This window comes from Mus caroli, unplaced genomic scaffold (assembly GCF_978045245.1).
Source record: "Mus caroli unplaced genomic scaffold, Mus_caroli_1 scaffold_13, whole genome shotgun sequence".
Taxonomy (NCBI): domain Eukaryota; kingdom Metazoa; phylum Chordata; class Mammalia; order Rodentia; family Muridae; genus Mus; species Mus caroli.
The window spans coordinates 93,715,556-93,739,834 of NW_028227268.1; the positions used below are offsets into that span (position 1 = coordinate 93,715,556).

Consider the following 24,279-nt stretch of genomic DNA (forward strand, 5'->3'; position numbering starts at 1 on the left):
AAGAGCACTAACTATTCTTCCAAAGGTCCTGAGTTCAAATCCCAGCAACCACATGGTGGTTCACAACCATCTGTAATGAGATCCAATGCCCTCTTCTGGTGTGTCTGAGGACAGCAACATTGTACTCACATATAATAAACAAACAAACAAACAAATAAAAAGAAGTAGCCACATGATAGAGTGAAGCAATGTTTCAGTGTTTCAAGATCAAATGTAAACATCATTTTAGAAGTGTGATTTACTGCTGAGAGCTTTATACTCAACATTTATTTATATTAATTATGCTAAAACCAGCTTCCCCAGCTAATGCCTGTAAAATGTTGAACAAGCGCCCTCAGGGGTTAAAATACAGAACTACCAAAAAACATGTTCCATTATGTTGGTGGTATCATCTTCAGAAATTTCTGAAACTCCAGCCTGGGATCGAAGAATGGACATGATGTCATTAGACAAATTTTTAAAACCATTCTGCAAACAGATATTTGCTATTTCTTGCCACTTTTCTAAGGAGCAAAATAAATCACTCATCACAAGATGCTCAATCACATCTGGAAAAAAAAATACAGTATTACATTACAGAATTTCCTGTTAACGTGATAATCCTTCAAAAATAGGCATCGTTGCAACACAGTTACTCTCAAACCAGGCCTTGGACCAGTAAGTTTCATGTTATGATAAGTTGAGTGCTTAGCCCCAGGTCTTGTAAGTTCCTGAATGCTAATGTGTCAACTCACCCCTGGAACATGATTCACCGTCCATGCTCCCCAGTCATCTCCTTTGTATCAGGTAGCTTTTTTGAAGGCTGTAAGGCAGGGAGCTCAGAAAGTGTAGAGTACAGCCCCTTCTTATAGGCACGAGGCACTGCTCGAAACCATCGAGGCTGATAGTCTTGTGCTTGAATTTTCATAATACTTTCAAACAGCTTCATAAATGCTCTAGTAGGGCTGCACAAGAGTTTAAGAAACTCCTTTGCGAACCTTAACCCTTCCCCTAAATAGAGAATGCTCTATGTAGTTAGTATCTATAACTAATATTTTCCTAAAAGAAACAAAAGGGTTTTCTTTTAAAGAAATCTAGTATGATTTACTTTTGGAAGATAATTGATAGTAACTCTCTTTGGTATTTATCAATTATTTGTTTATGTATTTGCTTTGTGTATGAGGGGACACATGTGATGTTGTAGATGTATGGTCACAGAAGTATACACAAGTGAAATCCTTAAGAATGACTAATCTTCTATTGTGGAGTCAGGGTCTCTTACTAACCTGAAAGCTTGCCACGTGGGCTATAGTGGATGACCAGCAGGCCTCCCAGGACCTGCCTTCCTGACTCCCCAGTACTGAAGTTACAAATGTGTGCCCCCATGCCTGACTTATTATATGTGCTCTGGGAACTGAGCATTGATGGGGCTACTTCCCAACCCAGTATCCATCAGTTTATGGAACTAATGTCTTACCTACCACCTGCATTACTTAGAAAACTTTGCTAAGACTTTTCTTTGATTAATATCTTCATTACTATTTAATTTTGAACACAATTGTTATTTTCCTATCAAGTAGTTTAGTTACTACTTGTAAGATAAATTTAGAATATTAAATTATCTTCCTCTTCAGGTAATTTAATATTCTTTCTTTAACTTCAAACAACAATTTAAAAATGTATTTGCTTAGGCTTCTATATTAAATTAATGTAAGGAGAAAATGTAAGATTTAATTAGTTCCTCACTGTCACTGCAAAGTTACATTAAGAGAAACTATCATATGAAAATATGCATATAATGGATTTGGAAATTAAATTATATAAGGCTTATAGCTAATTAATATTTAAAATACATGTAAAATGATTGCTAACTTATATGGTCACTTACATCAACCTTTTATAAGAGTGCTACCTCTTACAATTCTCATTGAGCTTAGTAAAGATTTGTCATTCTAATTCCTTCAACAAATATATCCCATTGTCAACAGACTTACTAACATGGTAATTTTCACATTTACAAACTTCTAATGTTAACTCTGGAAATTTTGAGCTAAGTTTAATTATCGTGAACTCCATAAATAGCTCATTAGTATCTCTTTTCCTGTAGCACTTGTGGGTACTTACTTATGGTAATTTTTTTTTTTTTTCTGAAAATACCTCTTGCCTTCAAGGAGAATGAACTTTTGTCAGAACTCAAAATCAAGTTAATACTATACTTCAAGAACATTTAAAACTCGGGGCTGGTGAGATGGCTCAGCAGGTAAGAGCACCGACTGCTCTTCCGAAGGTCCTGAGTTCAAATCCCAGCAACCACATGGTGGCTCACAACCATTGGTAACGAGATCTGACTCCTCTTCTGGAGTGTCTGAAGACAGCTACAGTGTACTTACATATAATAAATAAATAAATAAATAAATAAATAAATAAATAAATAAATCTTTAAAGACATTTAAAACTCAATCTGCTGTCCTAATGTGTACTCAGCCTGTTTTAAGTTTAACCCTCCTTTAAGAAAAGTATGTAACCGATTTACCATGCCTGGGCTACCTACTAAATTACCTTTTACAACTGAAGCTAAATGCATAGCTTTAATCTTAAACTATGTCCTCTTCTATAAGAGAGAGAGAGAGAGAGAGAGAGAGAGAGAATTACTTGTTGAAAACAGCAAAACAGTTGAAAGCAACCTTAAACAAAACAAATAACCCATGAATGTTAGAAACAATGTTTAGCTATAGGTTGATAGCTCCTGACTGTAGTCTGAGTGCTGTGTTCTGGGTCAGTAGCATAACTTACTCCCTTGTAAACTGTAAAAGGTTTCTGTGGGAAGGTGTTTTCATCCCTCTCTCATACCATGCTCTCTGTGTTGTTCAACAAATACAGAGACAGGTGGGCAACAAGGGCACAACAGGTGATAGTCACAGACCAAACTACAGACAGACAGAGCATAGGGAGAGTAGTGGGCAACTGAGAGCTGGGCCTGCTCTTGATCTAACTCCCAGCAGAAGTCTCTTTTGCTCCTGAATGTGGTGTGCACACACTTACCTTTCCCGCCTTTACTGACTTCTTGAAGTAGCCTCACGGCAACTTTTTTCATATCCACAGAAAACATATGGAGTACAGCAAGCCCAAAAGATAAAAATGGTGGTTTCTCATTCCTTTCTTGAGTAAGACATCTAATTAAGTCAATCTGGGGACATGCTGTTATGAGTTGTATCAGGTCATCTGTGAGTGAAACATTGGAACAAATCTCACTCCCTTGATGTGTAACTACCTATATCTACTGCCAGCCTGCATTCTTTCCCATACCTCTACATCTCACTATGATTCCAATATAAACTAAACAGTCTTCTCTTCAACTTTAGCCACAATAAGAAGCAAGAAAGGACAACTCAGAACAAGGAATATCAGGGAATGTATGTTAAATACTATTCGGGAACAGAGATGTGTTGTGTTGAACAGGGAGGGGTTGGCAGTCAGGAACTTGTCACTTCATCTTTGTAACTGTTTTCACCTCTGAAAAGCACTACAGTTGGAGAGAATTCGTAAGATTTTATCTAATACTAGGTTGAGTTTTTCTTGTCTGTTTTAAAGTATTAAACCAATGTGGTTGGTTTTTTAAAAATTATTTATTTTTGTGGATACCTGCATGCCTTGTTGCACAGATACAGACCAATTTCTAGAGAGTATAATTTCATCTTTATGTGTGTTGTACAGAAAATAGAATTTAGTCATGAGTTCCCTAAAAGTATCAAGTACTTGAAAATTCAAAACTGAATATCTTGAGAAGCAGTCAATAAAGTTGCCCATGATAACACATGTCTGCAGTCCTGGCACTTGACAAGTTGGAGGAAAGAAAATTGTGAGTTTGAGGCCCTGGGCTACATAATAAGAGCCTATTTTTAAGTAATGAATCAATGTACTTGGGCTTTTTTAATTGTTTATTTATGTTTTTGCATGTATGTGGATGTGTGCACTGGTACACAGTTGAGTCCAGTTGCATATATGTGTGAATACGTGTGTGTGTTCACATATGTGTGTAAACATATATATGTGCACGTATGTGTGTACATGCATGTATGTGTACATATATAGACGTGTGTACAGGTGAGACAGGAAGACAAGGGAGAGTTGGCTCTTCCATTTCACCTGTGACTGAACTTAAATCATCAGTCATAGAAGCAAGCTCAATATAACTATTTTTAGTAGTTAGAAACTGACAGCATATAATCATTTTTTATTACTTATTTTAGGTGGGGGTGGGGAGGCAACTTGGTGCTGATGACAGCAGACGTCACCAGGAGTGACCTTGCAGGAGTCAGCTCTCTGCTTTTCCGTCCAGTCCAGGCCACCGGGCTTCTTCACCTACTTAGTCATCTTGTTGTGCCAACATTTTGCCATTTTTAACCCCAGAAAAGGAAGTTCATATGTTTCATATGCTCTCTAAACACTAAGCTACCCAAAACTACAATTACAGCTCTATATTTATAAAATTCACATTCATTCCTAAATTTTCTCCTTCCTTTCTTCCTTCCTTCCTTCCTTCCTTCCTTCCTTCCTTCCTTCCTTCCTTCTATTTGTTTGCTTGTTTTTCAAGAAAGCATTTCTCTGTGTAGCCCTGGATATCCTGGAACATACTCTGCAAATGAGACTGGCCTCAAAGTTGGGGACCTACCTGCCTCTGCCTGAGTGCTAGAATTAAAGTTATGCACCACCACATTCCAGCTAATTTCCTAAATTTTCAACATAAGGTCTTTTAGGTCACAAGAAATAATTTTCAAAATAAATTCTATGTCTTTTGTGAACTATTATAAATGTAATTTGTATCTAAAAGGTAATACAGAGCAATCTAGTTTTTACTGAACAAATGTATTGTGTACCAGGAACTAACAGTAATAAACTGACTTTGCTACTAAGAATTAGTGATATATCACCATTTTTGTATTACCAGTAAGAAAACAGGCTTAGAAATGTTCATTTTCTCTGAATTACACATGATATAATATAAAATGGTCTACCTGGTCCCCAGTACTCACACCTTTCCTCCATCTATTATTATATGTGCCTGCATGTATGTATATATGAATACATGCACATACATACATATAAAGAAAAAAGAGGTTAAGAGAGAAGATGGGGAGAAGGAAGTGAAGAATATTATTCTACATCAATTAAATCAAACTATTAAGCAAACAAATAGGAAAAAAGTTTCTTACAAAAGTAACAAGTTTATGGCTTAAATCTCTCATCTTGAGTTTTAACATCTAAGGTTAACCCATCTCTATTACACTCAATAGCTATTCAAACTTCTCTCCTATAGATTGATTTCTTTGACAATATTATCTGCAGAATTTTCTAATTAGAAATTCCAAATCTGACCCATTCTATTGCTTACTATACAAGCAGAATATAGCCATATTTCACATCTAAATACTAATATAGTTCTTTCACATGAAAAACCAGTACAGAAACTGAATCTGTATCCTTAGTTAATAATACAATACATAATTTACTCAACAAATTTTAGTAGAGTGATTCCACTGTACCAGGCTCTCTGTTATTGTATAACTACGCAAACGTCCCTTTGTGCCTTATCCTCTGGGAAAACAAACACACTCAGTTTCTGTCTATAAAGAAGATAGTATAACAAAAGTTACATCAGACTCAACAAAATGATTAAGTCCAATAATGCACGTAAGCAGCTAGCTACTGCTCTGACAGTAATGTCAGGTATGATGTTGATATCAATGAATGAAGACATTAAGAGCATTAAGAAATACATCATAAGTGAACATCAATTCACTACTTGAAAATGATCAAATTCAACAGTCACAAATATCCTTTTTTTTTTTTAAAGATTTATTTATTTATTATATGTAAGTACACTGTAGCTGTCCTCAGATACTCCAGAAGAGGGCGCCAGATCTCATTACGGATGGTTGTGAGCCACCATGTGGTTGCTGGGATTTGAACTCTGGACCTTCGGAAGAGCAGTCGGGTGCTCTTACCCACTGAGCCATCTCACCAGCCCCATATCCTTTTTCTTGAGAAATATGGCTTAAAATGTCTGTTTTGGTCTGTTTTACAATTTCTTCATTTATTTATTTTTTTATATTTACTAATTTGTTAGTTTTTTGTCACTTCTTAGACTAAACAAACAGCCTAAAAATGGCGATTGGCTTATGCCTGAGGGATGGGGCTGTTGGCCAGCAGTTCCATAAGCTCACCCTGTTGAGATTCTTGTTAAGATATCAGGCCATTGAACTAGGGCCAGTCAACTGTATCAGGCCACTGAACTAGGATCAGTCACCTATATAAGGCCATTGAACTAGGGCCAGTCAAGTGTTTACAGTTCTCTCAAATAACATCCCTTTGCAAGCTAGGTATTCAAAATTCTGAAATGAGAATTACTAATACTTCATTTATAATTGTTATAATACATATATGTACTATATGTATATTAGTATATATAAAAAATAGTTATTTTTTAAAAATTCTTTATGTAGTATGGTCTATCATATGAAATAAATTTGTCTTTAATACTACATGATTCTAGTAATAGCCACATATAAATGTTTCCTTTGAGAAAATGCATCATATGTATCATGAAATTCAAATAACTCTATCTTATTTTCATGAAAATTTACAAAATAAATCTCCTATCAGTATGTATAAAAGTATTTTATAAGCTAAGTTTCAAACAATGCCAGCTTCGATGAGTGATGTTAGAGTTAAAGTGTATTTAGTAACTAGGCTTTTTTACTTACCAGTGTTAATGTCCTTGGACTGTTGTATGTGTTCCATAGCCTCATGAATCTGACCCTGTTTACACAAGCAAAGAAGAGCTTTCCTGTGCAGCCCACACTCATTGTAGATAATCTGAGCTAACGCCAAGCATCTGGGCTTGTGGTATGTGTGCTGCTCTCCATAAGCAAAAATAATATCGCCAGCCTTCTCAGAAAATGTCAGCCTGAAACAAGCAGATCATTACAGCATATGTCAGAGAACTGCTGATGAGTGGCTGAGACTGAAATATCTGAAAATTCAAGACTATAAATGGATTACAAATAACCTATAAAATTGTAAGTCAATAACAATTGATAATGTGGTAGAAATTAAACACATTCGAGATTGGTCAAACCAAAAACAATTCTCCTTTGGGGAAATAATCTTGGGAAAATTGAGATCAAATGTCTTAATGTCTATAAGCAAGACACTCTCCTGCAAGACTGACAGAACTGAAACTGCCAGGTAAGCAAGGTCCGCATGCACCTGGGGATCTCAATGTTCTCATAAGTTACCTAGAGTCTGCCCAGAGTCTGCAGAATATAACAATTTTTTAGACGTTGGCAAATGCTAGTGGGAACAATCTTGGCTCATAATTAGATCCTGCAAGTATTCACACTAAAAGGAAAACCACATTTCCCTGTAGAGGGCGGTTCTGATGCTTTGATTTAATCAGAAATCTGTGTTTACTGACACTGAAGGTCCTTGCCCTCAATTGGTTTATGATCTATCAATAATGCTGCCAATAGCCAGGGGCTGAGCATGGGGTGGGGCACTGAGAGTTGCACAGGTAGGACACAGTGAGAATCAGAAGACTGGGGGAGGGGAGAAGGGGACACAGTAGCAGAGGAGAAAAGCCAACCAGGATTGTGAAACTTTGGTTAAGTGGCCACTGGTCACTTCCTCGACTGGATCTAGGGTAGCAGGCAAAGATGTAGGAATGAATGACCAGTCATTAAGTTAGCCAAGGCATTTTAATAATAACTGGCGTGTGTGTGTGTGTGTGTGTGTGTGTGTGTGTGTGTGTGTTCTATTCTCAGATCCAAGATAGCTCCTGGGCTGCTGTGCACATCTGACCAGCCAGAACACAAAGCAGTGTTAAAAACCTCCTGCTATATCTCATCATCAGATCCTTTGTTTTCACGAAGTTCTTCTGTGTGCTCCCTCCATGCCAGGGCCCAGCTCTAAGAGTTAGAGCACCTGCTAGTTTAAATCTGTTAGAGATAATAAGAAGCAAAGTGTATCGAGGGGATACAGCTACCCACGAGGAGAAACTTAGGAAACAGTTCTCTCCAAACAGTTTAACTGCATCACCTCATTTGGTCCAATATTTAAATGTACCTGTTTATACCCAACGACAGTGAATCAACCATCTGTACTACCACAGTAATGCTACTCAGAAATTTTCAGCATAAGCCAAAGGAAAATTGGGCATGATCAGAATAATCATGTCTAATTGGTGCTTATATGGTAATTGTGCTTTAGTTATATTTTAAATTAATGGCTACAAAATAGCAGGGCTCACATAATAGTGGTGTTTCTATACACCTAACAAAATGCTGCTAACATTAAAATTAAATTCTAATACCTCTACAAAATGTCTCAGAATTGGACATGCAGTAAATATGAACTCTGTTTATTGGGGTTAAAAGTGGAGGGGTTCAAAATCAGAATGTTTAATTTTTTTCTCTTTTTATAAACCAACCAAGCTGGTAGACATGAAAGGCAGGGCCCTTCCCTCAAGGTGGAGCAGTTCCAAACATGGTTTGTCTGGGAAATGTGGCTAAGACTTTGCTATTTCCCTGCTTGGCTCTGGCCCTTCCCTGTATGGCTGCACTCCGATTACTAGGAAGCCCATGTGACCTTCCCCTCACATCCCATACCCCTTCTCAGATTTGGGTTCTAGATTGGTGAGCCCTACACACATTAGCACAAATCTGACAGTCTGTAGAAGAGCTGGCTTCAAGAAGTGACCAGCTGGCTTAAATGTTCCTCAGTATAACCATGGGGGTGTTCCTTCTCCGTACATATTACCTCCTAGGTTATAACACACAGGCCACAGCCTGTTCAGAATCAGGTTCCTTGCCTTTTCTCTCCCTAGAAGTGTGCTATCAACCAATCCTTCTGTGTCCATGTCACTCAACTTACATCTGCCACTAGCTTGCCATATTTTATTTTGTAAACTTCAGTTAATTGACTTTTAGTCTGAGCTCTCAGTGACTGGGCCTTCTTGGATACTTTCTAATTAATTTCAACACAGAACTGAAGTAAATCCTAAAATACAATATTTATAACAAACCATTAGCTGAATGTAGTATCACAAGCGTATAATTCTAGCATGTAAGGGACTGAGGCAGAGGGATTAGACCTAGGCCACACAGAGAAACTCTAGCTCACAGATGACAACTATTACAAGTCAGAGGAAAACAACCTTATTAATTACATGTTGACATTAAGCTAGTAGCTTAGTTAGTAGCCTAATTTTACTTACTTTTCCTGGGTAACCCAGTGGGTGACTAAATCAAGCCGTTCCTCAGATAATCCACATTTGATTCCCTCCATGGTTAGGTCAGCATTAATAGGACGTTTGAAAGCTTGACTGGTGTTAAATATAGCCTCAAAAAACAAGAGTAATGGGAGAGGCTTTCCTCTAATTTTTCCAATAGCTACAAAAAGAAAAGTTTGAGTCAAATACATTAAGAATTAGTTTGCCTTTTATATTTCATATCACTTTTTAAATTCCTTTACATTTTCCAAAGCTTTAACAGTAGATATAGAATAAATTCTATATTTTTAATAATTGTATCACTATGTAGGCCACATAAAGATGGAGGCAGAGTATAGTAATTTGTCTGCAAGTTCAAGGATGCCAAAAATTGCTGAGAGCCAGCAGAAGGTCAGATATCTCCTAGTCAATAGAAGGCAATGCCTGTGTGTAATCTAGACAACTATCAGTGGCTGGAGAGGCTACAGACAGACTTAGAGGAGAACCTACTGTGGTAGTTTGAATATGCTTGGCCCATAGGGGAATGTTACTGTTAGGAAGTGTGGCCTTGTTGGAGGAAGTATGTCACTGTGGGTTTGGGCTTTGGAGGTCTCCTCCTATGCTAAGGCTCCACCCACTGTAGAAGAGAGCTTCCTCCTAGCCGCCTGAGGATGCCATTCTCTCCTGGTTGCCTTCAGATCAAGATGCAGAACTCTCAGCTCCTTCTCCAGCACCATGTCTGCCTGCTATGATGACAATGGACTACACCTCTGAAATTGCAAGCCAACTCCAATTAAATATTTGATCTCATAAGAGTTGCCTTGTGGGGCTGGAGAAATGGCTCAGTGGTTAAGAGCACTGACTGCTCTTCCAGAGTTCCTGAGTTCAAATCCCAGCAACCGCATGGTGGCTCACAACCATCTGTAACAGGGATCCAATGCCCTCTGCTGGTGTGTCTGAAGACAGTGACAGTGTACCCATATACATGAAATAAATATAAATCTTAAATTTAAAAAAAAAAAGTGGTCTTGATCATGATGTCTCTTCATAGCCATGGAAGTCCTAACTAAAACAGAAGTTGGGACTTGGGACTTGGGTATGGATGTGATAGCCTTGACCATGTTTAGGGGAATGTAGATTTTGTTGAAACTTTGGATTTGGAAAGCCACAGAACGCTTTAAGTGGGACTTAAAGGGCCACCCTAGAAGGAATATGGAAGACACTGGTGATTGATGAAGAGTTTTACTCTGGAGAGCATTCTTAGGAAGCTTTGGATGAAGGATGTTGCTGCTTTTGCCCTTGTCCAAAGACTATACCTGAAGCTAAGGTAAAGAAATTTTGATTAACTGCATTGACAAAGAAAGTCTCAAAAAAGCCCAGCATAGACTTTGTCCTCTGGTTTTCTCTCATGAAGAACATTTTGACCATAGCAAGCTTAGAAAGGGAAAAATTTACAAAATGGATGGTTGAAAGAGTAAAGGGGCATCAGAAGTGGAATGACACTAAATTCTGTGTTCAAGGAGATAAACAGATTAAGGAGTGGTGATCTCAGGGTGATCCCACATAGCTAAACTTATCCATTTGCAGTTGTATGAGAATTATGGAATGTTATGTGTTATTATGACCTGGTTATTTTCAATTGGACATAAGCAGATACAATTATGTGTCAAATTGACAAGGGATGGATTGTGATGTCTAGTCTCCATTTTCAACTTGACTAAGATCTACAATAAAAAGCTTTGGTCCAGGCATGGTAGTACATGCCTTTAATCCTAGGAGACAAGAGGCAAGCAGATCTCTAAATTCAAGGCCAGCCAGGTACAGAACAAGTTCCAGGTAAAGAAAAGTTTAAGTCCAGGCATGGTGGTACATGACTTTAATCCCAGCATTCAGGAGAGAGAGCCATGAAGATCTCTGAGCTCGGGGATAATCTACAGAGCAAGTTCCAGGACAGCCAAGCTTAGGCAGTGAAGGAGTTGGAAAACAGAAAGTTGGTGATAATGTAATAGAACAAGGGGTCCATGTTCCAGCAGGAACTCAGCAGCTCTAACCATGTAGCTATGGGTTTAGAGTCTAGAAGGGGGGGGGGTACTGGGATAATTGATGCTGGTTAGCTGGAACTATGAAATTAGCAGTAATTAAGAAGAGACCAGCATCACTGAGGTGAAATCTTCTGGAATGTGTTTTCTGAGAGTACAAAGAAGCTGTATTCAGAGATAGCCACGGTTGTACCTTGTATTGTAGCTGGACTTGGTAGTATGTAAGAATCACCCAAATGGCACTGGTTTTGAAAGCATGAAGGAGTTATGAAGAGCAGCTGAGGACTGGAACTGTGAGAGGCCGGGAAAAGCCATTGGTGAAGGGTGAAGCTTCAGTTGCAGTTCAGCCCAGGACTAAAGGGGTTATGCAAAGAAGTCGAGGCTTGGCATAATGAAAAGAACTTATGAGAGGCTATTGGTGAAGCCTAGTTATAGCAGAAGACCCCAGCGTGTTGGAGATGCCAGTACCATGGGATGACAACCAAGAAGAGCAGCAGCAGTGGAGTCAACCAGAGCAACACTGAATGGATTCATAGGATATGTGTGTGTGTGTTGTTATAACAACAATAATTAAAAAATAGGTCATGAATTTGAGAGAAAGTGGGGGGACATGGGAGGAGTTGAAAAAGGGAGAAGGTAGAGTGGAAATGATGTAAATATTTCCTGTATTCATGTTTAAAAGTCTTTAAAAATTTTTTAAGTTCAGAAGCCATCTGAAGCAGTACTTTCTGAACCAACACAACACAAAGATAGAAGTTGCTAGCAAAGACAAGTTCTAAAAAGCAAAGACTAAAGCAGTCAACATGGCCACACTCAAGACACACTGAGGCCAGCTATTACTACAGTAATTGAGAAGACCTTTCCCGCCCCTTACAATGGCACACCCACATTCTTAGAAGAAGGGAAATACAAGAATAAAGACATAAACTCAGGTCCTCAGGCTTGGTGGCGAAGCCTGACCTGCTGAGCTGCTTCATCAGTGTCATTGTATTTTCTCGATGTCTTTGTGAAAACTAACTGACCATCATTATGTTTGGCTTATCTGTTGGCTCTCTATTCAATATCACTGGCCTGTGTGGCTGGGTTGTCAAAGGGTTTTGCAGTATTAGAAATTGAATCCAGGGCTTCCCACATGCTAAGCAAGCACTCTACCATTGAACTATACCTCCAGTCTGTTTTAATTTTATTTTGAGACAAGAGTCATACTAAGTTGTCTAGTGTTGCAGGATATTTGGTCGCACTGTGAACCCTGAGATTGTTATTTACTAAAAAAATAAAAAACCCAAAACCAAAAAAAAGAAAAAAAAAGAAACTGTTTCTAGTTGTGGCGTGGCTTAGTCTTAGCCCACACCTTACATTTATTTTCATCATGTGATATGTCTAATAACAGATGAATAAATTAAATATCTTTCCCCCCCCTCCCCTGTATATTCACAAGAACAGATTCCATATAAGGGAATTTAGAAACCAATATCTCTATGAAGAGCTCTAGGCTTTAAGAGTCGCGTGGCCTGGGATAGACTCCCCTCCACTCTTCTTGAGTTGGTCAACATAGACAGAGTTGATTTACTAGCTTGCAGACCCTCCAAGGCCTCCCGGGGATTGGCCACCCAGAAGGGAGCTGAGAGGAAGTGTTACTTCTGCAAATATTCTATTTTGTTACTTATTTATGGCTTCCTTCTCCAGCTATCTGCTAGTCCCATATCCCCTGATAGGGAGACCCTGCACCCCAAATAATAATAATCATAATCATAATAATAATGCCATCACCTACTGCCTGTCCTAGTTACAGAAAAACACTTACCTATAGTAACTGAAATCAAGCTCGTAGTTGCATGGAGTGTAGGAGGAGAGTCTGTAGACAGTGGTAGGTGTGTGGAGAGGAGAGCTGCCAGTGGGCATGAAGGAGCTTTGTGGTGATGGGGTCATGGGTATGTATATATAATAATGTGACGGGCATGTACATATGTCAATCTTAGCAAATTATGTACTTTATATGTAGTATTTGGGCTGGGTGTGGGGTCTATCTCCATGGTAGAGTACTTGCCTAGCATGTATGAAGCCCCCATATTTCACACTCAGCATCATGCCTCCAAAATGTATAATTTACTTTATGATGTCACTCTACCAAAAAAAAAAAAAAAGCTTTGAAAAAGCATATGGAACATGTTTGACAAAAAATTAATATTATGAAATCTTGATGTGAGTATATTAATACTGTTTCTTCATGCTTTCTTATGTATGAAATGTTTCATAATTTAAGTTAGAAAATTAAAAGAAACCCCTAATATTACAGGTAATGAAACAACAAATAATAAAGATGGGGCAAAGAAAGACTAGCCTCTTGGAATACTATTTTCATTCTATCAAGAAAAAAAAAAGTACAATTTGCATCTATCTATCTATTTCAGAGAGATTTGCTTACCCTTAAATTTATTCATTGTACTAGTATTTTGAAGAATTCTCTTTGGACTGTTTGCTGCGAAACAAGCTGCCCTCTCATATTCACCAAGGGAGATTAAGTCATTGAACCTACAACCATAGCATTTTAAAACATATTACAAAGATACACAAATCCCAAATATTAGAAATTAAGTATAATGATATAGTGCAAAACAAACGGTAATCTGTACGTTTTAACCAAATTTATTCACTCAGTGCCATGTTCAGTGTTTCTCTGGAATTCTAGGCTTTGTTTTGACCCTAGATTAAAGGGATTAAATTCTGACCCTTTGAGGAACTTTGAACCTGACCCTGCCCTCTGTCCCTACAATCCTCACTCAGAACATAGACAGTGAGTTGTTAGTGAGCTGGGGCTTCTCTTCTCACAGATCATCAGGAAAGAGGTATCTGCTTAGAAACTGGACCTAGGAGAAATCACCCAACACGCATGCAGCGAAGCTGCAGAACCAAGAGATGTTCCTGATATTCAGAAGCCAACGCTGGTCTATCAGCTATCAATCCCTCATCACTACAAGTAGAGATAATACTTCACATAAGCCTCAAGCAGAGATACTAGTTCAAAGAGATAATAGTTCATGTAAGCCTCCTTCACACAGCAAATCTCTCAAATTAGCCCTTAGGAAAAGGGGAGTCACACAGTGCCTCAAATGAATGTTGAATAAAGTGGAAAAAACAAGAGCAAAATGTGTAAGACTTCAAATCTTAACAAAGGTTTTCCTACCAAGTGAAAACTGGTAGCTAGAGCCTGATGGAGAAATGACTTGGCTTGTGAAGTGTTTGCCACTCAAATCTGAGGACCTGAGTCCCGATACCCACCACCCACGTACACCTTGGCACTGCATAAAGCTTCTCATACCAGTGCTGACAAGGCAGAGGATCCCTCAGGGTTCAGTGAAGGCTGGCGACATGAGCTTGTCCTCCAGAAGCTGTGTAAAGGTAGGTGCATTGCCCCTGGACCCGACTTGAGTGTGGTATATGCATGTGTACACTCATATTAAATAAGTGAATTCAACAGTACGTAAGTAAATAAATAAGACAGAGAAGCAATCAGAGAATGAAACTTAACCCTGACCTCTGGTCTGCATACGCATGTGCATCACTCCATCTGTGCATGCATATACAGACAAACACACCCAAATTATTAAAAATCATACTAAATTTGGGCTGGAGATGGCTTAATGGTTAAAAACACATACTACTCTTGCAGAAGAGCCACCTCTGAGAGTTGCCAGCATCCATACTGGATGGCTCATTAGTCACCTGTAACTCTAGTTCTGGGGGACCTGACTCCTCCAGTCTCTGTGGACACCAAGATTCATGTACACAAATAATATTTGGGGGCCTGGAGAAATGGCTTAGCAGTTAAGAACACTGTTCAATTCCCAGAACCCACATGGCAGCTCACACCTGTCTGTATCTTTAGTGCCAGAGCTTCTTATACCCTCACACAGACACACATGCAAGTAAAACACCAATGGACATAAAGAAAGTAATAGTAATGAATATTTTTAAGTGATACTAAATTTTAAAAAGCCTGAGCTGGGCGTGGTGGTGCACGCCTTTAATCCCAGTACTCGGGAGGCAGAGGCAGGCGGATTTCTGAGTTCGAGGCCACCCCGGTCTACAAAGTGAGTTCCAGGACAGCCAGGGCTACACAGAGAAACCCTGTCTCGAAAAAACAAACAAACAAAAAAAAGTCCTGCTAGACTCAGGAAAATATACTGTGTAAGAAAACAAGAGTCTTTTGTGCTTTAAATTACCTGTACCCATTTCTTTGTACAACAACAAACAAACCAACCAATGGAAACTGTTTATCATTGAAGAGCATAGATATTACATATGATCACACGTCACCTTGGCAGCCTGTACATTAGCTTTGAAGGTAAATGCTTTAAAATGTTTTCACGGATCTCAGATATCCATGTAGAGTGTTTTGACTATGAATGTAATACTACCAGGTGCTTCAGGTTCAGAGTCTCTACAATGATGGTCTGTAACCTGGACTTATGCAAGAATTCTTTCAAGTTGTACTTGAACTGCTATCCCCATGACCCTCACAGAATAAAGAAAGTGTTAAAATTAAAAATAAATTTTATATATGGTAACAAGTAACTTAATGTCATAGAACAAAAATAATTATAAAAAGATTGAAGTAGCTAGGGTATTCTACAATTTTCTGAAAAAAAATCATAAGAATTGATGAAAAAAGAAATTTCTAATTTTTTGTTTAAAGTTGTCAACTAGAACAGAATTTTTACACTAGAAAAGACAAACCTGCAGGCTAGCAGTCAGGAGGGAGGCAGTAGGATGATCAGGAATTCAAGGCCATCCTGTATTTGGTAGTGAGGCTTTTTGGGTTGTGAGATGTTATCTCAAAATAAACAAGCAAACAAAAAGAAAGGCAACAACAAAATCCACCCAAAACAAACAAGCAAACCCAAAATACAAATGATATTTACCTTTCAATGTAGTGAAGCATAACTATAGCTTCTTTTGTCTTATTTGGGTCATCTTCAAATAGCTCATCAACAATGTTGTTATCGCCTAAATATTGAAAGGACAATTTGTGATGATTTATCAGCCTGTTTAGCAATAGAAATAAACATGTTTAGAGCCAACAACATGCTTTACTTTGCTTTCACACAGCACCATCCCCTTCCTAAAGTGAGTCACTTCCCCTCCCTGGCCTCAGTCTTGATCAAGAATGAGGGATTTTTCTCCCTTCTCTCTTTACAAAGTCATTTATATTTCATGTGCACTGGTGTTCTGCATGCATATAGTCTGCATGGGGGTGTCATTCTCTGGAACTGGAGTTACATTTTTGAGCCACCATATGGGTGCTGAGAGCTGACTGTGGGTCCCCTGACAGAGAAGCCTTAACCACTGAGCCATCTCCAGCCCCCAGGTGTTTTTCTCACTGCCTCTCCAGGGCTTTACATTCCCCAGTCATCTAATCCCATGCAGAGGTAAGTATATGTTTGCTTAGATTTTTAAAACTAAGCCTAGGAAAACCTTTAGCTCTGGGGGAAAGTGACTTCTACTATTCTTGCTAATTAAAGATACAGATAAACTACCATAGATAGCTTTGGTTTTCCGAATTCTCTCCATGACGTCTTGAAACGACATTCTCATGTTCTGCTTCATCCATGAAGTAAGTGTGTGTGAAATAACCTGCAGTCTTTGATGGCTGCAAAAGAGCACGGACAACACACTGAGTAGGGCCACGTGGCAGAGCGAGAGAAAACACCTACAATAACCAACATTCATACCGAAACTGCAGGTCTTTGTTCAGATTTTCAGCCATATCTCTCCGGTTTAGTAACACAACCTTTTCCTCATCTAGCTCAGCTTTCTTTTGGGCTGGTACATACATTGTTGACATGTCTTGTTTAAGTTTTATATATGTGTCTTCAAGATACTGCTTATGTTTATTGAGTGCTTCCAGATTAACAGAGTCCTGGAGAGTCATCCCTATAGGAAAACAAACAAAAACCCTGAGTCTTATGTAGGAATGTTCACTGTATTATAAAATAATTCAGAAATACTAACAGGTACTTGAAGCTTACCAAGCATAAATACCATTATCACAAAAATTTTAATGCTAATAGGGTTTTTTTTTTTTTACATCTGTTTGTTTATTGTGGTACTGAGAACCCTAAACTTAACAGGCAAATTCTCAAACCCCTTCTGCGTTTTATACAGCATCAAGAATAGTTCAATACAAACCAGAGCATCTAACAACTGAGGATTAGGCCAATGGATTTCTCTCACACCACAGCTTCCATTACTAAGAGCTAACCTGGGACAATTTTTTTTTTTCCAACACAAAACTGATGCCTATCAAATCTTGAGACGTCTCTTACTCTTGAAATGTCCTATGTGTGCATCACACACACACACACACACACTGAGGGAAATATTAAAAAATGACCCACCAAGTTCCTGTGCTACCATCCAGCTACTTTCTGACCTCGAATGGTCCCATTGGGCTACTCTCTGCCCTCCAACTCTCTGGCAGGCCTGGAGAGCTCCGTAGTTCCCTTCGCTGCCACACCAGCAGCAACTGTCTACCCCAAGGTCGGCCACCACAACTCTCTGCTCCTGTGCGCCAGCTGACTCTAGCTAGCCCCTACAGTGACCGATCGCTGTGTTCCCAGCTCTGGTTCGCTTGTCTCTGGCTCCTCTAGTTCCTTCTCAGCCATAAACCCCTGTAATTGGTGGTCCCACATTCCAGTAGCCAAGTAAATCAAAACTCTTGAAGCTTTTAATTAACCAATCAGATTTATGTATCAATAAATTCCCAATTCACAGGATGCCAATACAATAATTTCAGAACCAACTGATAATAATAAAAGCTGGACACCTAAATTAGACAAATTATCCAAATTATTCTAACCTTTATGATATACCTGTAGCTATTTAAAGCCAAGCTGGTTCAGGTTCTTCTGTCCTTCCTGAGACGTTCTGTCTCTGCAACTCTTAGCTCCGCCTCCCCTTTTCCTATCCAATCACAGGCCTCCTGCTGCACTAATTATTTTAATGTATTTGGACAGGGAAAGTCCTGTCTCGCACGCGTGCACTCTTTAATTCTAGTACAGAGAAGGATAGGGGGAAGGCAGAGGCAGGTGGATTTCTGTGAGGTCAAGGTCATTCTTGTCTACATAGAAAGTTCCAAGATAGCCAGGTTACATTGAAAGAACCCATCTTAGATCAAAATAAAAAATAAAATCGCCGGGCGTGGTGGCGCACGCCTTTAATCCCAGCACTGGGGAGGCAGAGGCAGGCAGATTTCTGAGTTCGAGGCCAGCCTGGTCTACAGAGTGAGTTCCAGGACAGCCAGGGACACAGAAAAACCCTGTCTCGAAAAAGCCAAAAAAATAAATAAATAAATAAATAAAAATAAAAAATAAGCCGGGTGTGGTGGCGCACGCCTTCAATCCCAGCACTTGGGAGGCAGATGCAGGCGGATTTCTGAGTTCGAGGCTAGCCTGGGCTACAGAGAAACCCTGTCTCGAAAAACCAAAAAAAAAAAAAAAAAAAAAAAAAAACAAGACACACATTCAAATCTACCCTCTCCAGAATTTCCCCACCCTCAGGAATAACCCTTTTAGATTTTAAGCATTCTTTCCCCATGACTCTTGTTGGTAGTAAACCAATGTGCCATGAATTCTATGTTTATTCACATTTATTATTTGGAATTTGTTAGTCACGATTTTGCATTTGAAAGTAACCCTACTATTACCAAATGCCAGAGAATTTGAAAACCTGGGTTGATAAAAACACAGCTTCTTCAATATAGGTGAAATATGTCTTTCTAAAGTTTCCACCTACCGGTTCTGTCTCTGGATAAATACTGAGCAAAAAAAAAAAAAAAAAAAAAAAAAAAAACCGCTTTAAGTTCTGGAGTTACTATCCTTAGTCTTATGAGTCATAATCTCTTCATCAAAGTAATCTCTCCAAATTCTACATGAAGCTGGGATATGAAACCAGTAAACTCAGACATCACCATGAATGTCTTTCAGCAAACTTACTACACTACAGTTGTTAATGCACCAGTGGCTCTCAATCAGAATAATCAGAACTTCAGATATCACCCACTGGACTCAATCACCAAGTTTCTGACATTATAAGTCTGAGATAAGATCCTCAAATGTGTGTGTGTGTGTGTTGTACATGTTCAGCAAGAGTGTGTGGATATGAATGGTTTATACCAGCTGTCTTCCTCAAGCCAATGAGCTCTGGGGATCCACTTGTTTCCACCAGTCTCTGTCCACCCCAGAACTGGATTACAGATCAGGCACTGGCTTTTGCATGGGATGAACCTTGAGTTTGCACAGTAAGCACTTTACTGACTAATCTTACCAACTCCACAGATCTCCAGTTCTAATAGTTCTCAAATGATGCCAACATTGATATGAGAGCTTCTGACTGCACACCATGTGACCTGGGCAGATTGTAAGTCTTCACATTCTTCAGGACTGCTTGAAGTTTGCTCTATCCTGGATCCACAGTACCCTGCCTAAAGTTGCTTGTACAACTGAATGTATTCATATATGAGCATCTTATACTAGCTTGTGTAAGAGACAGCCAACTGGACACACTGGGGAATGTCTCTGGAATAGAACTGTACACAAGACACTGCACCTGGGATAGGTCTCCAAAGCTGTCTGGAGGGAGCACAGAGCTTTACTTCTTTCTTGTCATACTCCATTCTCAGCTGCTTCATCTGATCTATTTGCGATTGAATTGCTGTGGAATTATTTTCAATAATCCTCATTCTTCAAAACAAAACAGAAAAGTTTTCATATGCTTGTCACAACCAATCTAATTCTTGATTCACAATATTTTAAAAAAGACTAGATTTTTGTTTTATTTGGCTAATTATAATTTGAGCCATTATGAACTAGAAGTTTAAAATCCATACTCAGAAGGCGACAGACCACAAATAAGGAAAAATTCCCTCTCAGATCGCCAATAAAAGCATAATACAAGCTGGGTGGTGGTGGCGCATGCCTTTAATCCCAGCACTTGGGAGGCAGAGTCAGGTGGATTTCTGAGTTTGAGGCCAGCCTGGTCTACAGAGTGAGTTCCAGGACAGCCAGGGCTATACAGAGAAACCCTGTCTTGAAAAACAAAAAAAGCATAATGCAAACCCCATTTCAAATCAATAAATGTTATCTAGCCAAAAACACCATCTATTCAGTTACAACTGAAAATGTATTTTTAGTTTTCCTTTTTTCTTTTCTTTTTCTTTTTTCTTTTGGAAGGGTCTCATTATGTAGCTAAATTTGGCTTTGAATTTGTTATCTTACTCCTTCAGCCTCCCAAGTGCTGGATTACAGGTATGAGCCACCACACTAGGCTTAAAGAAGCTTTAAACAAACAAACAAACAAACAAGAAACTATCATTCTGCCGGGTGTGGTGGCGCACGCCTTTAATCCCAGCACTCGGGAGGCAGAGGCAGGCGGATTTCTGAGTTCGAGGCCAGCCTGGTCTACAAAGTGAGTTCCAGGACAGCCAGAGCTATACAGAGAAACCCTGTCTCGAAAAACAAAAAACAAAACAAACAAACAAAAAAAAAACAAAAACAAGAAACTCTCATTCTGCTGGGGGCTATTGCAACAATTATTACACATTTGGTGACTTAAAGTAACATTTATCTTCTCACCATTCTGGAGGCCAGAAATTGAAAGTAGAATTATTAGACCACACTGTAGCCAAGAAACGAGCATTTGGCAGGCTGAGCCAGGAGGATTGTTCTAAGTCTGAGCTACATAGTGAAATCTAATTTTTTAAAAGTAGTTTTCAAGGAGGATTTTGTTCTCCTTGGTGGGTTTCTTACTACTGGAATCATGAGATTAAGTGCTGTCATTCAGGTGGGAAGCATGAACTTGTATTGACAAATCTTCCATGCATGAAATAACTTTCTTCCTTTTATGACAACATAATGTAACTTCATAATATCAAGAGGGATCATAAAAATTCTCAAGCAAAATTAAGTTTAACTTGAAATATAGAGTAACTGGTAGAAGGGAATATAAAATATAGCTTAAAATAACATTTTAATTAAAGGCAGGCATGGAATAATCTTGTAACCTATAACTTGAAGGCTGAAGGCCTTGAGCAAGACCAGCCTGGTGAATTCAGCTAGCTCTGACTAAAATGTGACACCCTATCTCAAAGTAGTAACATCAAGAAAACAGTGATTTTTTTTTTTATATAAAAGACTCACTGATTATCACCCAGTAGCATGACACTTTTCTAGTTAGTTATTGACACACTCACTTTGCTTCAAGTTGGATTGCTCTTCTCTGGTGATACACCAATGCTGTAGGCTCTTCTGCCAAAACTTTAAGTTTTCCATGAAGATAAAAAGCAGTTCTTCGTCCTTTCTTTATTGTCTCAATAAAGGCATCATATTCTTTTTTGATTGAAGTAAGAATGGACTTGTATGCACTGACATGGTCTATTACCTGAAATATGATTTTTCTGTCTGTGGCACTGAACTTTTTTAATAGAAAATATGGTGATGAAAAGCCTTTTAAGCAGGCTATTTTTAGGTGAAACATAATTATTAATTAGACATATAAGCATCTTACAAACTCAACATGAGTAGGTACTAAAAACAATAACCACCAAGCACATGCTCTCCATGGGTCACTATGTAGACACTGTGATCCTAGATATGAAAAGGGCTTTTATACTTGGTATGAACTCATACATGAGACATGAACTGATATAATACTAGGTTTACATTTCTCAACTGTAGGTCTTTAAATTATATATCTCTTACTCCTTTGAAATCTAGTCTCTTGACTTAATTTTTACATTATTTTGATACTATTTTTAATTATTTGTATGTGTGTCTGTGTATAGGTGTGTGCATGTGAGTGCAGGTACCTGCAGAAATCAGAGGTTTCAGATCCCCCCGAGCTGGAGTTCCTCGTAGTTATGACCTACCTGATGTGGGCACTAAGGATCTAACTCAGGTCTTCTGGAAGAGCACTTTACGCACCAGCTAACCACTGAGCAATCTCTCTATCCCCCACTGAGATACTGTAATCTGAACTCACTCACCTCCACTAGGAAAGTCAGATCAGAGCTCCTAATTGTATCTCTAGTCTCAACATGTCAAAACAACTGGGAAAACAGTTCACATCGCTACATAGTCATAATTTCCAATAATATGTAAGCAAAGCAACTATCAGGAAGTGTAACAGAGAAAAAGAACAGAAGAAAGGTTAACAAAGCCTGGTGGTGGTGCTCACCTTTAATCCCAGCATTTGGGAGGCAGAGGCAGGCGGATTTCTGAGTTCGAGGCCAGCCTGGTTTACAAAGTGAGTTCCAGGACAGCCAGGGGAGGAGTAGGGAGTGGTGGAGGTGGCTCCACAGCACATGCCCCTTTATTAGGGCTGTTTTTTCTTAATCTTGTATATCCATCACTGATATAATACTAGGTCTACACAAAAATTATCAAAAAAATTAAATAGGTTATGAAACAAAACAGAAAAACATTGTTTTTAAAATATTGATGATATATAGGGAATAAAAGTAATCCATCCAAAATTTTCTCTGAAATCTGAAATTATGCTTGTTTTTCTCTGCTACATTTCTTGGGTGTGTTATCCCGTACAAGTGGCTTTGTTTGTTTGTTTGTTTACTAAATAGTGTCGAGAGAAAGTTATCCAGGAAGACATCCATTTTATCACAAGTGATCTAGAGAGGTCACTAATCGGCAGCAAGTACCAGGAGAAGGCATCTGAGGAATACAGTGCTTTTTTTTATTTTTTGCCATAGCCACACCCTGTCTACCTCAAAGAGGGCCCTTTCATAACGAAAAGCTTTCCACACTAAGTACCTGATACTTGTTCATCTTTTAGCTCACGTGTTCCCGTTGTGTGCTCTAATAACCCAACTCAGGTACATGAATGGGTAGTCAATACGACTACAGTAACTCCATGAACAATGATCATGCCAGTGTGCTACAAGAACCAGGTCTCAACAGAACACCGATGGACACCATTTAGACTATACAGAAAAGCATTAAAGTGGAAGCTGCAAAGGAATACCACCATATCTAGCACTCTAAAAGGGCTCAAACTGTTTAGATGAAATTTCATTCATTGATTCATTCACTGATTTTATGTCATAATGTTGTCCATGGTGGCTGCCAACTCCTGGCTGTGTAGGATTCCCCAGCTTCAGCCTCCCTACCAGCTGGGATGACTGGCATGTGGCATAGCACCTGGCTCAAGAGGTCTCAATTTAACATGCCATATCATATCTAAACCAAGATTTTACTGATACCACAAACAAACCCAGAACATAAAATACTAGTTCTTGTTCACAGTGCAAATTCTAGCAAATTAGCACCTTCACTTGGAAATGTTATAAATGAGTACCAGAGGGTACAAACCAGTTATTGGGGGAAAAAATACTGCTTGCTAAACTAAAATAATTGACTCTAACTAGCCTAACTAGCCATCAGGAAATGTAAATTCTGCACTTGAGCTTTCCCTCTTCATCCTGGTTTAACAAAAATGGAGGAACTTCCCCAAACTAGCATACAGAAAGCAGTGGCCAGGCAGGCAAGAAGCATTACTGAGGTGGTAGTTAAGCTAGGTAACAAAGAGCCTCTCGAAACATGCCCTACTCAAGAGCATCATGGTACCTTGTCGAAAACGTTTCGGTATATGGTGTAATATTCATCTGCAGGTCCTTCCTCGTTGCAACCCACTCTTTTGGTTTCTGTAGTTATGTATATTTGTATGCTTTCCAAAAACTCCTTGTCATTTCTACTAATGATAGGAGGGAGAACTGCATGTTTGTTTACTTCTTGGACGGACATAAATCTTAATCTGTAAGCTTGTTCACCGGAGAAAAATTAAACCTTGACCTTCTTTTGCAATAAAGCCAAAAGCTTTAGTGAGCCTGAAAGAAAACATGATAGTCAGTTAATGTGTAGGTGTAAACCTCTTAAGTCAAAAGTCAATTTAAAAATACGTATGTGTCAGAAGAAAAATTAAGAG

General features: G+C 38.8%; 1 protein-coding gene across 2 annotated transcripts in view; it reads right to left on the reverse strand.

The window, feature by feature from the left end:
* Positions 1-335: 335 nt before the first annotated feature.
* The window catches only part of Clhc1 (clathrin heavy chain linker domain containing 1), a 29,395-nt gene continuing 5,451 nt past the window's right edge, over positions 336-24,279 (reverse strand). The window contains exons 2-12 of one of the 2 annotated variants that reach the window (XM_021176939.2): positions 23,922-24,181; positions 21,536-21,723; positions 19,894-20,027; positions 17,019-17,220; positions 16,824-16,936; positions 16,209-16,293; positions 13,712-13,818; positions 9,254-9,428; positions 6,744-6,946; positions 3,022-3,201; positions 336-548 (exon numbers count right to left, since the gene is read on the reverse strand). In XM_021176939.2, the coding sequence (XP_021032598.1) occupies positions 355-548; positions 3,022-3,201; positions 6,744-6,946; positions 9,254-9,428; positions 13,712-13,818; positions 16,209-16,293; positions 16,824-16,936; positions 17,019-17,220; positions 19,894-20,027; positions 21,536-21,723; positions 23,922-24,098 (1,758 nt within the window). In that variant the 5' untranslated portion in view covers positions 24,099-24,181 and the 3' untranslated portion in view covers positions 336-354. Of the gene's footprint in view, positions 549-3,021; positions 3,202-6,743; positions 6,947-9,253; positions 9,429-13,711; positions 13,819-16,208; positions 16,294-16,823; positions 16,937-17,018; positions 17,221-19,893; positions 20,028-21,535; positions 21,724-23,921; positions 24,182-24,279 lie in introns of those variants that run through there. The other variant, XM_029484155.2, reaches the window with a different exon arrangement.